Source organism: Ambystoma mexicanum, chromosome 7p, assembly GCF_040938575.1.
Source record: "Ambystoma mexicanum isolate Mex_15411 chromosome 7p, UKY_AmexF1_1, whole genome shotgun sequence".
Lineage (NCBI taxonomy): Eukaryota > Metazoa > Chordata > Amphibia > Caudata > Ambystomatidae > Ambystoma > Ambystoma mexicanum.
In genome coordinates, this window is record NC_090939.1 from 195366876 (window position 1) to 195382708 (window position 15833).

A 15833-nucleotide genomic window follows, 5' to 3' on the forward strand; every position below is an offset into this window, starting at 1 on the left:
TAGGTTGGCCTTGCCTGCACAGGTCCTGCCCTAAGTACACCTCTGAGGAAGTCGTTCCTGGATTGGCAAAGCAGTCTACAGGACAGGTGGATGTATCACATCCTTCGGAATCGTGGAGAGCACAAACAGATGGGTTATGGCGCACGTGTCTGAGTCATCTTCTGGAAGACTATCTCCAAGATGGGAATAACACTGATAGATCTGCCTTTATGACACTAGAACACATGGTTGGTCCGAATCAGAAGTGTTAAGGCGCCCACAGATGTCCTGTAGATGGAAGGGGATAAGATCATACTGAACATATTGTACTCCTCTGACGTGCTGGGGTTTTAGGATGAGCCATGTTGCATGCCATTTATATAGTAATCCAAAAGGATTTAGGGTAAAACATGCAGGAGACAGATGCATTGTGGGAACATTATTATGCAGCCACTCTGAGATGTGCAATGACAGAAAATCTGACATACCTCGAATGGGGTATTACTGTCAACCCCATTTACTCACATTACGGTGCAAGTCATGATATGATAATTTTGGATTCCCATGAACCATATAAAGGCCTGGATTGTGGATTATGCAAGGAGCTGGCATTTCAAATTCTAAAGCACCGCATCAAAATGCTGCCTCACATAGAAGACAGCTTTGAGATCAGTATGGCCATCAATTCAGCGACTATCTGTGAAAATAATTTCTTTTACCACTGCTGGCCCATCCTGTGTCCAGCTTCCAATTTGAAGTCTAATACTAAGCAGAATTGAAAATATGGACACATATGATATGATACGATATGGCATTTATAACGTGCCTGTACACAAGTGTTTCTAGGCGTGAAACATAAGTGAAACTGTTCTGAAGGTCACTGCCATTGAACGAGTAAAACTATTAAATATCCTGAATTGTGATCCTTTGTATGTTTTGCATTTTGATAGCATAAAAACCATAAAGTGCAGTGTTTGTGTGAAACTCATCTGTATTATCACAAGTAGCACTTGACCAAAGAATATTTAACACACTTTCACCAGTCTATATTGTACAGCCATCTGTGCTGCTCCCACCCTGTCACTAAGTTCTTTGCAAGTAACAGCGCCTCGATGCCCAAGGGCTGCTGTGCGCTACACAAATGTAATAAATAAATAAATAAATAAATAAATATATATAGGTATGACATACACCATACTTAAGTTTGATGGTGCAGAACTCTTACCAACCTACCCCAGAAAAGATGGACATATTGACATCCTCCTTACTACAAATGCCATACATCGCCGTGACTAGGGCACTCCCGATGGGCTAGAAACCACACGTTTGACATTTCTGTGTCTTGGTTGATGATGTCATCCAAAGCATGCCCATGTAAAATGACTCATGAGTTTGATCGAGAACTGAATTCATGTGCATGGTTTCCTCAGTCTCTTTCATTTTCTGTAATGTTATTTGACTTCTGTACAAAGCAGTCAAGCCCGAACAAAGTGCCTTGATGCGATTATTCCAACCCAGGCTGCTTTTCTCTCAATTCAGTGGTTGACAGATCTAGGGGAAACCTCGCTCCTCATTCCACCAACACCTAATCACTACCCCCAACCTGCTACCCTCTACTGAACCACCCGACTTCCATGCCTTCCACTATCCAGCTCACAAAGCCATCCTCACCCCTCTTCTTGTCAATGTTCCCACTCATGTCACCTCCTCATCCTTTGACAATTCCAAGTCAAGATCCTCGCCACACTCCACTCTCTTTCACTGTTCATATCCTTCCAAGCTCAGCATTCCTGTCCCTGGCTCACCTTGATGGAAGCTCAGTCATAATAGGAAGGTAGTAGTGATTGATCTAGGTCAAGTCAATTTCAAGTAATTCATACTTTATCTAGATTTTGACCAGAAATTACAGTATATCTCATTTAGCTAGCCCGCTTCATATCTTCATCATTACCTGTGCATGTTTTAACTCAGAGGTGAGTCATCTTTGACGAGGCCTCACTAGCCCAAAGTGTTCATAGTTTCACCATTTCACGCTTATAAACTATGACTAGATGACTTTGAAACAATGGCACACATCTGCATCACTAACATCTTTTGCTTATTTCTTCCAATGCTTAGACCGAGCCAGGAGCAGCATGGTCTCCACGGAAAGTGCCTCCTCCACCTACGAAGAGCTTGCCAGGGCCTATGAGCACGCCAAGATGGAAGAGCAGCTGCGGCATGCCAAGTTCACCATCACGGAATGCTTCATATCTGACACTTCATCAGAGCAGCTAACAGCAGGGACTAATGAGTACACAGACAGTCTGACTTCTAGCACACCCTCAGAATCCGGGATCTGCAGATTCACTGCGTCTCCCCCAAAACCTCAGGACGGAGGGAAAGTGGCCGTAATGGCAGCTCCGAAGGCCCATCGCCCAGGTAGGAGTAAATAATACATTCCCTCAGGTCATGCTGCTGCTTATATTGCTTAGTGAAACCTGAGCTGTGCTGATGCTTGGACTAAATGTAACCTGAATGCAGTGTTCCATCTGTTACCCCTTTCCAAAGCAAGGCATTATTCAATATTAGTACCCGGTGGGGGTTGCGAGGTGGCAGCCTCTCAGCCAATGAGGAGGCTCGGAACAGGGGCATTACCAACGGGAATCGCCCCACTACAAGCCGCCTCACGGCTAGAGGTTACCATCTTCCCGCGCCGGGGAACGAGGTAAGTGTGGTCCTCGCCCTCTCCCGTCCTCCCTCCCCCCATCCACAGAATTCATTCCCCCACCACCCCAACCCTACTTATCATCTTTTCCGTCCATTTCGGGAGCAGAGGCGATGGGAACACTTCTGTCCCCAGTGTGTCCACTCACAATCTGCGACAGACCATCATGGAAAGGAAGAAGGGACTACGTGTAGTCCCTTCTCTCATTTCCATGGCGGCCATTTTTTGTTTACTTTTTTCAATGGAAGCCAGGGAAAGAGAAAACAGACTTTGTTTTCCCTTCCCTGGCAGGCATTTCTTTTTCTTTTACCTTGTTTGTTTCTGTTCTGAAACGCTGGTGCGTTTCAGAACAGAAATGAAAATGCTTTTAGTACCCCGGTCTTACAGGCCGGGATACTAATAGAAATAAGCCTCTCACATGGGGGACTTTAGGTAATGCCCCGAGGCCTTCGTTAAGGCCCTCATTTTGCTCGGCCCTATAATTATGACCCCCGGGGTATTACATGAAGTAGCAATGCCCCCTCCTGCGCCTGGCCGACTGCTTAATTATAAAATCACTTTTGATGTATGAATACACTTTCAGTGATGAAATAGCATATGCCTCTATCAGTCAATTAATATTTCACGTGAACTAAGGCCCAAATTCCCAAACATTTGCAATGGCGTAAATCAGGCGATTCCTGTGAGCATCTCATATTTTCACCTGCCTCGTTGTACCCGATTCCCAAATCTTAAATTGGCACAAATGTGCAGATGGATGGATGGGTCTGAAATACAGAGAACACATCGTTGTGAATCAATTTTCTTGTGAGCATTACAAAGAAGCTTCAAGCAGACACCAATTTGCCCCTGATTTAGGCTCGGAGAATCACCTAGAAGGGAGCAGGTGCAAATCAGAATCGTTAACCATTGTTTTGCCGAAGTAAAGTACTTGTTGTACTTTACATTAAAAAAATAAAAATCGGAGGAGGTAATGGTATATATGTATTAAGGAGTCGGCGGTGTAGATAGGATGGGAAAGATCACGGCGGTGGGAGGGTGAACGTGAGGGTATGGGGCAGGGGTGTTGCTGGGTCTGGAAAAGATTGGGGGCTATGCTAATGACGGGGCTGTCGGGATTTGGGCTAGCCAGCCTTTTGGTTGTAGCCCTTGAGCATCTATCCAGGGCTGCAACTAAAAGACCCGGGGCTATAGCCCCATTAGCCCCCCACCACTAGCAACGCCTCTGATATGGAGGGACCCCCCTTTTAAAAAAAAAGGGAAAACAAAGGAAAAGCCCAGAGTTATTTTATGTAAAGTACAAATATTTTGCTTTTGCAACGTAGAACCATTGGAATGTCTCATTGGGGTCACCACATTTACCCTAGTGCTTTTCTTTCGGTGTCGGGCCGCTAGATTGCTTTCTCTATTGTACTGAGCTACATAAAGGTAATAGTGGCATGCAGGAACAGAAGTGAGGGGAAGTACTTAATACATGTACGGCGATTACCAATTATTGTACACTTTAGTCAGCAACTCCGCTCTCTCTCTGAGCAGCATTGTATAGTGAATGTTTTTCTGTGCAATGGCGTCGCTGGCCCCGAGACACGGCCGCCTCTGCAGTGTACCCCACAATGATTGCTTGCAATGCTAGGAACAGTGTCAAGATTTGGACAAAGATGCACGCACGAGGATTTCTTTTCAGTGAACATGTACCAACCCTCAATTACTGTTGTCCTATCAGAGCCGCGACACCTTAAACAAGCACTTCAATTTAGTGATCGGTTATCGGTGCTAGGAAAGTCCACCTGACAGTATTTCAATCTGTCCTTTGCTGGTTCTCTTTCTAGGGTGACATTGGAGAACCTAACCGCTTCATCCCCCCAATCGGTGGTGTTCTATGTCTTGTGTCTGGAGGACATACCGAGGTTTCAGGTGGCGCTTGAGCTGGTCCCCAACATTCCTGAATTACAGACGATGCCTTATTCATGGTGTTTGGCACACACAGACAAGGGCTTCAGTTACAAGGACCTGCTCCAGGCAATTAAAGTCACAAAAGCATGAAATTAACATCCAGAGTAGGCTAGCTTGTTCATCTGCAAGGGGAGCAATAAAAAGAAACCTGTCTGCTGCCTCATTAAAAAAAAAGAAAAAACCTCAGAGCGACGACTTGAAACTTGGAGAAATGTTACAATTGATTTTTGAAATGTGCTGAATTGTTGCAAGATCAATCAGGCACTGCACACTACTGCCACGGTACGCACGGGTAGGAAACACGTCTTAAAATATGTAGTTACGCTCGAGACCGAGGAGACCGTTCACTTCGCAAAAGTGTAAGATTTCACCCATTACAATGTGATACTTACAGAAAATGTGCAACCAGCTGGTTCATTGGCCCGTGCAAGGAATCTAAGTGATTTTCCCGCGGCTGAAACTACCGCGGGCAAAAGAATGTTGCACCTTTCTCATGCGAACACACATACATACATACTCACACCCACACACACAACACACCCATAACACACCCCCACCCACACCACTAACATAAACAAACCCCACTTGCCTTCATCTTCACGCTCGGTTCCTGCAGCGCCAGTTCCCTTTCACTTCTGTGAACGGAAAGCAGCACCACAGGGTCTTTTTCTTTTCTTTTCTTTTTTTTTTTAAACGTAAGGCTGCGGGGGTTTCCCCCACAACCCCCGCTCACTATACCATGAAGTGTAGTGAGCGGGGCGATGCGCAGGACACCCCCGCAGCCCCCGTTTTTTTTTTTTTTTACAATGCTACCACCAAAGCTTCGAACTTTTGGTGTTCGAACCTTTGGTGGTAGCATTTTTAGAACTTTTGGTCATTGCGACCATTTGTTTTCAGTAAAATCGTCCTAAACCCGTGTGAGATGCATACATAGTCAGCAGGCGTTCACATCGCTCCAACAATGATTGTGAATTACACTAATCAGGCACCCTGTTGGCATCCCTTGGGCAGAACATTTGGCAGCAAGCGATCAACACTCAACTCGGGGGGAAATGGGAGGAGCAGATCACTCAGTCAGTGCACATGTGGCCCTGCAGAGCTATGTTCAGTGATGATGCCAAGGCAGAGTGGACAAACGTGCAATGCTGCTGCACATGTCTAGTTAGGATTTTAGACATGGATGTCATTTGGGGGTTGCCAGAGGCAGCAGCTGTGAGCCCCTATGACCTCTGGCACTGCCTCTATTACCCTGGTCAAGGATTGAAGAGGAACTGTGAAAATGAACAGAAAGCGGGTTTTTAGAGTCCTCTTTAATTTTGGATATAACAATGTTGCATTATGTACCCATTCCACGGGCAACGCCGGAGGGTAATGGCCTGGGGCCCCATTTAACGGCCTGAGCGAAAACCATGATTTGATATGATAGGTTTTTTATAATGTGCTTAATACCCAGAGGTTTCTAAGCATGGATCCAGGGATTGAACCTGTGTTGCTCTGTGTCATCTTGCTTCCAAGGCGAGCACGCTGCCCCTGTGCTATGGTACTGGTACATAAGGCCATTAGCACCTGTCCTAAATGGTGGGACGTAGCTAATTTAAAGCCTTTTGCTGCTGCGAACAGGACACCGTGAGGCGTCCCGATCACGTAAGGAAAATACTATTCCAAGATGGCCACCGTGGAAAGGGAAGGCAGGGCTCCATACGTACCAGAGATGGTGGGTGGGGAAGATGGCAGTGGGGGAACCGGCCATCAGGCAGCATGGAACGCGGTTTGAGCTCTCTGTTTTCAGCCCGTAATCCAAGCCACCTGATTGGCTGGCCCCCCCCACCAAGTGAAGTTTGGCTTTTACTAAGGTGCTATATTCACAAAGGTGCAGCTGGAGATTAGTGTTTGTTCATATAGGCCAAGCTGACAGGATGACCCAGAGCTTTTAATTTAAAGTCAACTTGAATGTTTTGTTTCTGATGCTTATCATTTTGTTAAGAAATGCTCCACATTTTGATGTTACCGTGACCGAGATTTTCTCCTTCACTCCTCCTGTTAGCATGCACTGTAAACATACATTACTATGAAGTGTAATGGTACTTCATTTTTCATTGGGATGAATCAGCCCTGCTGAAACATGAACATGGAAAGTGCCACATGTCAGAGCTGAGCTTTTAACTCTCTGAACTATTCAATTGTGACACATTATGCTGTGTTTTCATTTGTGCAGTTAAAAAGAAACATTTATTACGCAATCTACCAACCACCCTCTCCTAGCCCCCTCAAGCCATTTTTCAAACAATATATAACACAACTCTTATCAGGTTTTCTAGTAGGATGTGACATATTCCTTCTGATGTAATACATACTGTTATTTTACTAGGAAATGTAAGCCGCCCCAAAGTCACTGCATTACCAAAGGCTGTGGTGTGCAAATATAAGTAGAAATAGCTAGTCAGATAGCTTAGTGGGTTAGGTTTTCACTGCCGTGTCTTCTGCAGGTTACAGGTTTGAATCCTAGCAAGGTCTACTCAATCTTCTGAGGTCGGCAAATGAGTATTTATTTTGGTTGACGGGTAACATTCATTTTATGCAAGAGACTTTTGTCTGAAGTGCTTTGGGGGAAAGGACTGTATATGTAATGGATAATTATAATGATGTGTTATGTATATAGCGCCTTAATCCAAAGCGCTTTACAGAGCACATATCTACATACAATATCACCCAACCGAAATTGGTATGCTTTTATCAACCTCGGAAGGATGAAAGGCTGAGTTGGCCTTGCCGGGATTCGAACCTGCGACCTGCAGATCACTCTCAGATCACAGCAGCGAGCGTTGAACCCGCTGAGCTGTCTTACCGGCTTATATTTGAAATGCCTAAGTGGTAGCATGAACAGATGGAAGCGTAGGCTTAGAATAATGTCCTAGGGGCAGGTTGATGCAAGTACATCTAGTGCAGCACATCTCATCACTTGCGCCCAAAAAGGAGGCGCCCAATCCACAAAGGTCCTCTGAATGGATGCACTCATTCAGATGCGCTTTTACAAAACTTTGTGCATTTGCGCAAATCCTGGGCATTTCTCTGCATTCAAAAGCGAATCCCAAATTCACCAACGGGAGGTGCTTTTACATGCACAAAAATGAGGGTCATCCACCTGCGCCTGTTGGGAACAGATGCAGGGTGAGACGCACATCATGGCAGGGTCATTTCCGACCCTTTCATGAACAGTTGTTCGCGTGACAACCGCGGTCACATTTGCATTTCCAAGCCTCAAAAGGGGATGGAACTGCTTTTGTTTTTTACTTTTCAGAGATCACGTCGGTATATAAAAAAGTGCTCTCTCTGCTTTCATTGCAGTTTGGTATTTTATAAAAATGTAAGCTTATGCACGTTTTTTTGCAGCCGTCAGTCACTCACGATGATGTCATCTGGTTTAAATGTCATGTAATGTTGTTTCCCGCTATGCCATATGGGTCAATGGAATATGACATCCCTTCTGGTGATATCATCAGGTGTGTGATGTCACTTTCGCTACCCCTGTCATTTTGGTGAACCGACTTCCCTGATTTGAGACTAAAGGGCTATCGAGAGTGAACATTCTGAAGTCACAGGATCAATGTCTTAGCGGATTCTCGGGACATTTTGAGGCAAGGCCTGTCCTTGTGTATTTTATTATATGCTTGCAAATCATCTAATTAAGCTCGTGTTATGTAGTTTCCTGGACAGTAAATATGTTTGAGCTATTGCCAAAGATGCACTCTAAAGATATTATAAGTGTTCGAACTCAGCCCTTTATTAAACCACAATTTGAAACCATTTGGAGGTTCAATAAATTAGCCTGGGAAGGTCCAATGTAATCATGCCACAGGAAGCCTGAATGCAGTAATGGACACATTATTGGAAAATAAGTATGAACAATGCACTGCATATTTTGCTGCAATGGATTGTGCACAATGCTTGAGAGCATGGTTTCACCGGGCAGTGCTCATACCAGGAAAATCCAGTCTGTAGTTTTGACAGGAGGGTGAGTTTTTTGCAGTTAGATCCAGGTCATAGTGGTGATCTTCTTGAATCTAAGCAAGGCATTGCACCCTGCGATGCAAAGCGGCATAGGCAACTTTGCACCATTGTGGTATACTCATGGGGACTTGAGTTCACTCTGCTGCATTGAGGTGAGCACAGGGACAAACTGAGGGTACATCCTATGCCTGTCTTTGTCGTTACCTTATTGCAGAAGGTCTCGGAGGAAGTAACATGATTGGTGAAGCACTGGGCGCATCTAGGGATGTCCCTCACATAGAAATGGGGGGGGGTGAATCTTTTATTATACACAGATGACGCTGTGCTTTTGTCAAGGAGTTTAATTGTGTTACAATCACAAGCGATAGCTGTTGGTAACTACTGGAACAAAATAACCTCAAAATAAATAAGAATACATGGGAAATTAAGATCTTTGGTCAAAACCAGAAGATCCAGGCAAGATTTAAAGATTGAAGTAGAGTTATGACTGTCCCTATCTGGGGGTGACCATTCCGTCCACCTCACATTCAAGAACACATATTTCTTCAGCAGTAAAGGAAGTGGAAGCTGGCAGGAAAGCATTAACATCCATATGAAGGCAGGGAAACATCATATCACCACAATGGGACAGAGTGTTTCCAGGCTACATATGGAAGTAAATTGGCTTGTCTGGCAAATCAGTGGGCTCTTGACAGAGGCTATTGGAGTGAGGGAAAGATTGTTTTGCTATAGTGTCTGAATAGCTTTCCCAGTGCCAACAGTTATGCAAAATAGTCCAGCGGGATATGCTGGGAAGACGGCCTTTAGAAATAAGGACAATGTTTTAGATAGGGCATGGAGGAATCATTTTAAACTGCACATAGTCTCTGATGATCTAAAATATATTAGGGTGGAATTCTAATCCATAGGCATTGTGGATCTGCTGAAACCAAACTCCTGTGTGAGATGATAACATTAAGCATAATCATCTGAGCGATCTACGCAAATTGGACCATCGGCAATGGCTCGATATCAATTCTGGGGAAGTCTGTTACTGTATACAGAATACGATTACTTTTCACTCTGCACTATTCCTCGTTCTGTGCTCAATGACTAATTCAATGTCTCCTTTCACATCAGTGCAGATGACTCTCAGATATTCCTTTATACATCTTTCACTCCATTGTTTCAACCCGTCTCCTGGCCGTCCAATTCTGAATATGCGTTCACTTTCTGCACCTCATCCCTTCTAAGACCGAACTTCTCTTCTTTCTTCCGTCTTCACCCTCCCCATCACCACCCAATCTGTTCTTTCTTTCCCTCCCTCTTCTCGACCTGCACATGTAATCTCGAGGTTATCTTTGAGTCCTCTCTTACCTTTATCCTCCCACATCTCTAACAACACCCGCGTCTATTGTTTTCATTTTTACACTATTCACTGTACCTGACCCTTTCTCACCTTTCAAGCTACTAAGCTTCTTATTACTGCCTTTGTTTCTTCGTGTCTTTACTTCTGCTCAGTCCTTCTGTTTGGGCTCCCTTCTTCTCGCATTACGCCTCTTCACTAGGTCTATCCCTCTGCTATTCACCTTCTCTTTTCTTACCTTCTCACTCCTCTGTCTTCCTCCCTTCTACCCATCTCCTTTCTACCATTTGGCTTCCTTCTTCTATATACCTTCCCCTGCATTGTGTTCAGGCTCTTCCATGGCCTTGCTCCCCCTATGCTGTTGGCCCTTGTTTCTCTGTATTCTCCTTCCCTTCTTCCCCCTAAATACTGGAACTCTTTGACCTTAGAAGTTCACACCTCATCCCCTTGACGCATCGTTCACTCCCGCTTTAAAACTCATCTTGTTTACTCCCTCTCTAATAACCGATACCTTCTCCTTCTACTGACATTACTGAATTCCCATCATTGTACAGTTCCTATAGGCTATTGTACAGTGTTGCGGCGAAAGGCCGTCTATAAATTCCTTGCATTCAAATATAAATACCTTAACTACAACTTCTAGTAAAGCAGAAATAGTGTTGTTTGTTTGCACTCGCCAAGTGCCATTAGATGTGGTTTAAGAGTAAAAGGAAATGGCAAATGTTCAGTGTCAATGTATGCGACTGTCACCTAAAAGCTGCCCAACACCTGCTAATTTGCCCCTTTTATAAGACACCGAGTAGCACTATAATTCCCTCTAGAGTTGAAGGAATTTGAAGGCTTAAAGAGCCACTGAGGTTTTGACAGATGACTATGAGGCAAGGATAACTAGAATGGTGACTGATGCGTCAGCTGCAGCCTGGATGCGGGTATAGCTTTCATTTTTATTTATTTATAGTATCATAGAGTTAACAATATCAACTTTTAATACTTCACAATTATAAAACATCATAAAAACAAACCAAACGTCAAGCATCAAACAAACAAGAGACCCTTATACCTACAATTTCAGCCTCCCTTGCATTGACCAGTAACAATGGCCATCTATCGTCTTTCAATGGTGTCAATTATAATAGCAACCCTTTTCCAGAGTTTAGTAAGATATATTATCAAGGGTTCCTGATGGCCACTCATAAAGATATTCCATAGTACATCAGCAGTGTATTCCCCCCATACTGGAAGATCTTATTGCTAGTGTGTGTAGCTTCTATTTATTGTGTATGTAGTTCTCCATTTTTATTTTATTTATTATAGTATTATATAGTTAACAATGTCAATTTTAATACTTCACAGTTATAAAACATCATAGAAAGAAAACAAATTCAAACATCAAACAATCAAGAATATATCTTTCATGGATTCCTCTTCTGTGAATGCTAAAGCTTATCATTTGGTGCTTTGGGAGGCCTCGAGGAAACTCGAAGGATGCATGACCTCTCTTCTCAAGAAGGTTGAACATCTTCTTTCTCTTCGATGTTATATCTGGTAGTTGTTCTTATGTATGTTTAATAGATGAGCGACCCGCACCAAATTCGGCAACCGCATTAGGGATTCTGCAAGACTGACCAGAAATATTGCCAACCGACAGCCAGAACAACCTGGGATAACTTCCCCCAGATACACTACTTCTGCCTTGATAAAGACCCATTGGGGTTGAAACAAGTGTCGGCTGACCACTTTCCTTTTACCATATGTCCACAATTGGGACAATAAAAACCACATGTGAAGACACAGCAACCTGCGTGAGATCCGTTTTATTTACAAGGGTCGAATATATCATAACTTACTGCAAGGTAACCAGGACTTTTTTGTTCTTATGTATGTGTTTTTAATATTGGATGTATTATATATATTATTATTTTATGTCGTACTTGTGCGCTGAAAAGGCTAATGGGGCTGAAAGTTTAATGAAATCAATCTATCAATTTGGGAGGCCAGGGATAGATCGTTCCAGATTACTGTACGATCTGCGACTGGGTTGCTCCATAGAGGGAAACGGAGTAGTGAGGATGAGTTAAAGAAAATATGAACGGTGGTCAGAGAGGAGGCAGGCCCAATTGGATGCAGCAAAGTGTGATATCATACATTTGAAAGAAGATACTCAGGAAACCTGGAATGATGGGGAGATACTGCATTGAGTCTTTCCACAGGCATTGATCATTGAGTGTCATCTAATGGCACTCAGCTTTCAGGGACGCCGGTAGGGGAATTGGGAGACCCAGCGAATGTTTGGCTTCATAGGGAGAAATTGAACGTGTGAAAATTGTAGTGATGAAACTACTACCGAGAGCAGTGGTGAGGCCTCATCAGGAGTGCTGTGTTCAGCTCCGGAAGCAGTTCACGTCTCTACAAATATAAGAAACCAAGATCCATGCCACAATTTCAGAAGCAAATGTCCCTCAATATAGGGTGGATTGCAATATAGAGCGGATTGTGGGATAGCATCTGATATGGGTGTTACCAGTAGTTGATTGGCTTAATGGATTTAAAAAAAAGTCCCATTCATGAACTTCAATCATTCAATTATTCAATAGAATTGTGGATCAATCCACCGTAATAGGAAAGGGGGTGTAGGGTTTTTGTTTAAAGATCTTTTGTATGTAGGGAGTGGTCAAGAGATTCCCAGCTTACACAGAACTTGGAACAAGCTGCAAACATGCTGCGCCAGAAGGGCCATCCAAACCTTGCATGCAAGAAAATCAAAACTGAGACCTCAACTTCATGTTGCGTATGCACTTCAGATCTGGTTCGATGTGATATTTCCGAGTATTGAAGGCTGTGCGCAGGAAAGACCTCTTTGGCCGATTTGGTCCACCCTTCGCTATTGGGAGTTCTCACTATTTTGGGGGGTGTCATCCCCCCAAGATCCCTAACATCTGATCACCCACCCAGCTTCACCCTTTAAATCAGGGAGATTCACCCTCTGAACCCCTTTTGCTCCTCCTCTCGGCAATAAACATTCCTACCCAACCCACGCTCCCTTCTGGCAGACACTCACACACTTACTTGCGCACCCTCACCCTCCCGCACAATGAACACTCCTCCTCCTCAACCCCCCCCACACACACACTTACACTTACCTTCACCCCGCCCCCTCCCCCGTCCTTTCTCACTACAAACATTCCCCCTCAACACACACACACGCAGGTACACAGACACCTACCTGCTACACCATGACTTTTGTCTTCCAGACATGCCTTTCAGCCCCTCCACGGATTTAAGTGGGGGGAGACATTGCAGCGCGATTTAGAAATATTGCTCTGAGCGGTCTCAGAGCGGTCTTTCTAAATGTAACTTTATTTTCGACAAAATTAAAAAGAGATTTTCCCTCAGGCACAAAAATTGATGACGCATTGCAAATGGCACGTTCTACTGCATGAATGGAGCTCTGTGGTAAGGATTGCCGCCCACGCACAACCTCTTCATACTGTGCCCAACTCAAAATTCGGATCTGTGGCCACTGAAACAAGTTAGATTGAAACAATGTTTTATTTATTTATTTGTCATTTATAAATCACTGAAGCAGTCAAAAACATGACGATAGAGAAGCATACACGTGTTGAAGGTATGCTTGTGCATGAACGCTCTGCACGCTCATTGGTTCCGTCACACTCAATGTGCACAACCGCAACAAACAGCATCAACAGAGTCCCAATAGCCACTCCCACTCCTAACTATCTCCAAATGATGCCCTTGATTTTCAGAAGCATGTTTCTCTGACACCTTTGGTCTTTCATAATTCTTTATTGAATGGAACTCAAGAACATAGATGTGTGAGAGGCCCGCTCAGGACTTGTGCCATGCATGCTCACGGTCGCCTGTTATCTCAGTTTAACCACTTCACCTATCCCATACCCCACTCCCCTCTGCACTTGCACGTTCTGAACACTCACAAGGCATAGTAGGTTTGTCTTACCCTCCCCATTGTCGCTTATTTATGTATTTATTTATTTGCATTTATAAATCGCGCACACAGCCCAATGGCATCGAGGCGCTGTTACAAGATAATGGCTTAGTTACAGTACATGGATAAAAGGCTAGGTTACATTAGTAATACGATAAGGTGGCTTGGTTGAATTACTTAGAGGGTAACCAGGTTACATTAGCCAAGTTTGTGTTTAGATGTGGCAGATTGGTTATAAATGTGATATTGCAGCACAAGGTTGCATGTTGAGCTGCATATCATGCTCATTGTCCAAAAGATACAGTAGTTTGGCATATGACACACATTGTTGAAAGTCAATAGGATACATTTGTTTGACAGTATACAGAGGTGATAGCTGTGTAGGGGCCTTAGAGGCCTTGGCATGGTGTGACGTTTTAAGCAAACAGTCTGGTTTTGATTGCTTTGTGAAGGCAAGATGAGAAGGTTCAGCTCTGAGGGCACGCAGCAGAAAATTCCAGTGCCTGGAGGCAATGAAGGGGAATTATGCACCCCCATCTCTGGCCCGTTTAACTCTGGGAACAGGTAATAAGTTGGTGTAGGGTGTTCTTGTGGATATAGAGGCGTGAGGAATGATGACACTGTGAGAAAGGTATGGGGTGCTGTGTGATGGATGCACTTGTGCGTGAGGGCCAGAGTTTTTAATAAAATGCGCTGTTGGACGGGCAGCCAGTGCGCTTGCTGTCTGGCTGCCGAGATATGCTCTCTTTTGGGGATACCCCGGGCAGCACGAAGGGTGGTATTTTGAACAATTTGGAGTTTGTCCAGGTTTTTGGTTGAGGTTCCCATGTAGGGGATATTACAATAGTCCAGCCTTGAGCAGGTTAGGGCTCTAGCATTTGGCAGTTAGTGGTGGATAGGAACGGTCTGGCGGCAATGAAAAGTTTGGAGTAATAAGCTGCCGAGGTAGTTATTGTGCTCTTCTTATATTGTTGTATTTAATTATTTAACGTTGCTGTAATTACATTGTCTATCATCCCCTACCCCCTCCCTGTTGCCCTGTGGGTGCTTTGAAACAGTATTTTCTTCCTGCATAAGCGCCTAACAAGTGAACGATAAGTAAAAATAAATAAATAAATCAAATACTGCACCGGAATCCCTTGGGATTTTCACATCTTGCAACAGGATTCAGGGGTTACACAGGAACATGTTTACTTGGGGTTCTATTTCGGGGGTAATGGGCAACCATCCTTGATGCCAGCATTTTCACAATCTCCAAACACATCTATTATTAATTAAAGAACGAATGTATATTTGTAAGCATAGGACTATATCTGGTAAAGTGACACGTGATGGAATGAGAAACACTAAGAAGATATGTCTGATCTCTGATTGGCTCCTGCTGATGGGAGCGCCTGGTTGCAGTGTAAGTTAACACATTAGCTGCCCGTAGCCGGCGGGTCATAGAGTCGGTTCAGGCACCAATGAAAAAGTGTCTAAAAGCCCAGTTTCTAATCGGAACAGACTGAGTACTACCCACGGCGGTCATTTTGCCTAAATGGGTTGCAAATAATGCATTTGAAAGCATATTGGCTTAGTGATATTGGTTAAAACTAGTTTAGTAACGTCTGCAACTAGCTCCTCTGAACAAAACAGTGTCTTCCCTGCTCAAAAAAAGGTGCCCATACTAGAATCCTAGGTTGGCCCTTAGGAATAGCCCTATAGGTCAGTCCGAGCCTGCTCATAGCATGCACGTATAGGTAGTCATTTTGGAAGGAATCGGTTGAAGGCCGGCTGCATGTTACACTATAATCTCTTCCCTACCTGCGTGCCTCTACCAGTGGAGTAACTTTGCTGAAAATGTTGGGGGGACATGACATCTGAAGAAAAGGTGCCCC

The 15833-nt window shown here is 44.1% G+C and overlaps 1 protein-coding gene across 3 annotated transcripts in view; it reads left to right on the plus strand.

Moving 5' to 3' along the window:
- DSCAM (DS cell adhesion molecule) overlaps positions 1-15833 on the plus strand; it is a 1793910-nt gene that overhangs the window by 1702131 nt on the left and 75946 nt on the right. For all 3 annotated transcript variants that reach the window (XM_069636048.1, XM_069636050.1, XM_069636049.1), the window contains one exon: positions 2098-2400. In XM_069636048.1, the coding sequence (XP_069492149.1) occupies positions 2098-2400 (303 nt within the window). The remainder of the gene's footprint in view (positions 1-2097; positions 2401-15833) is intronic.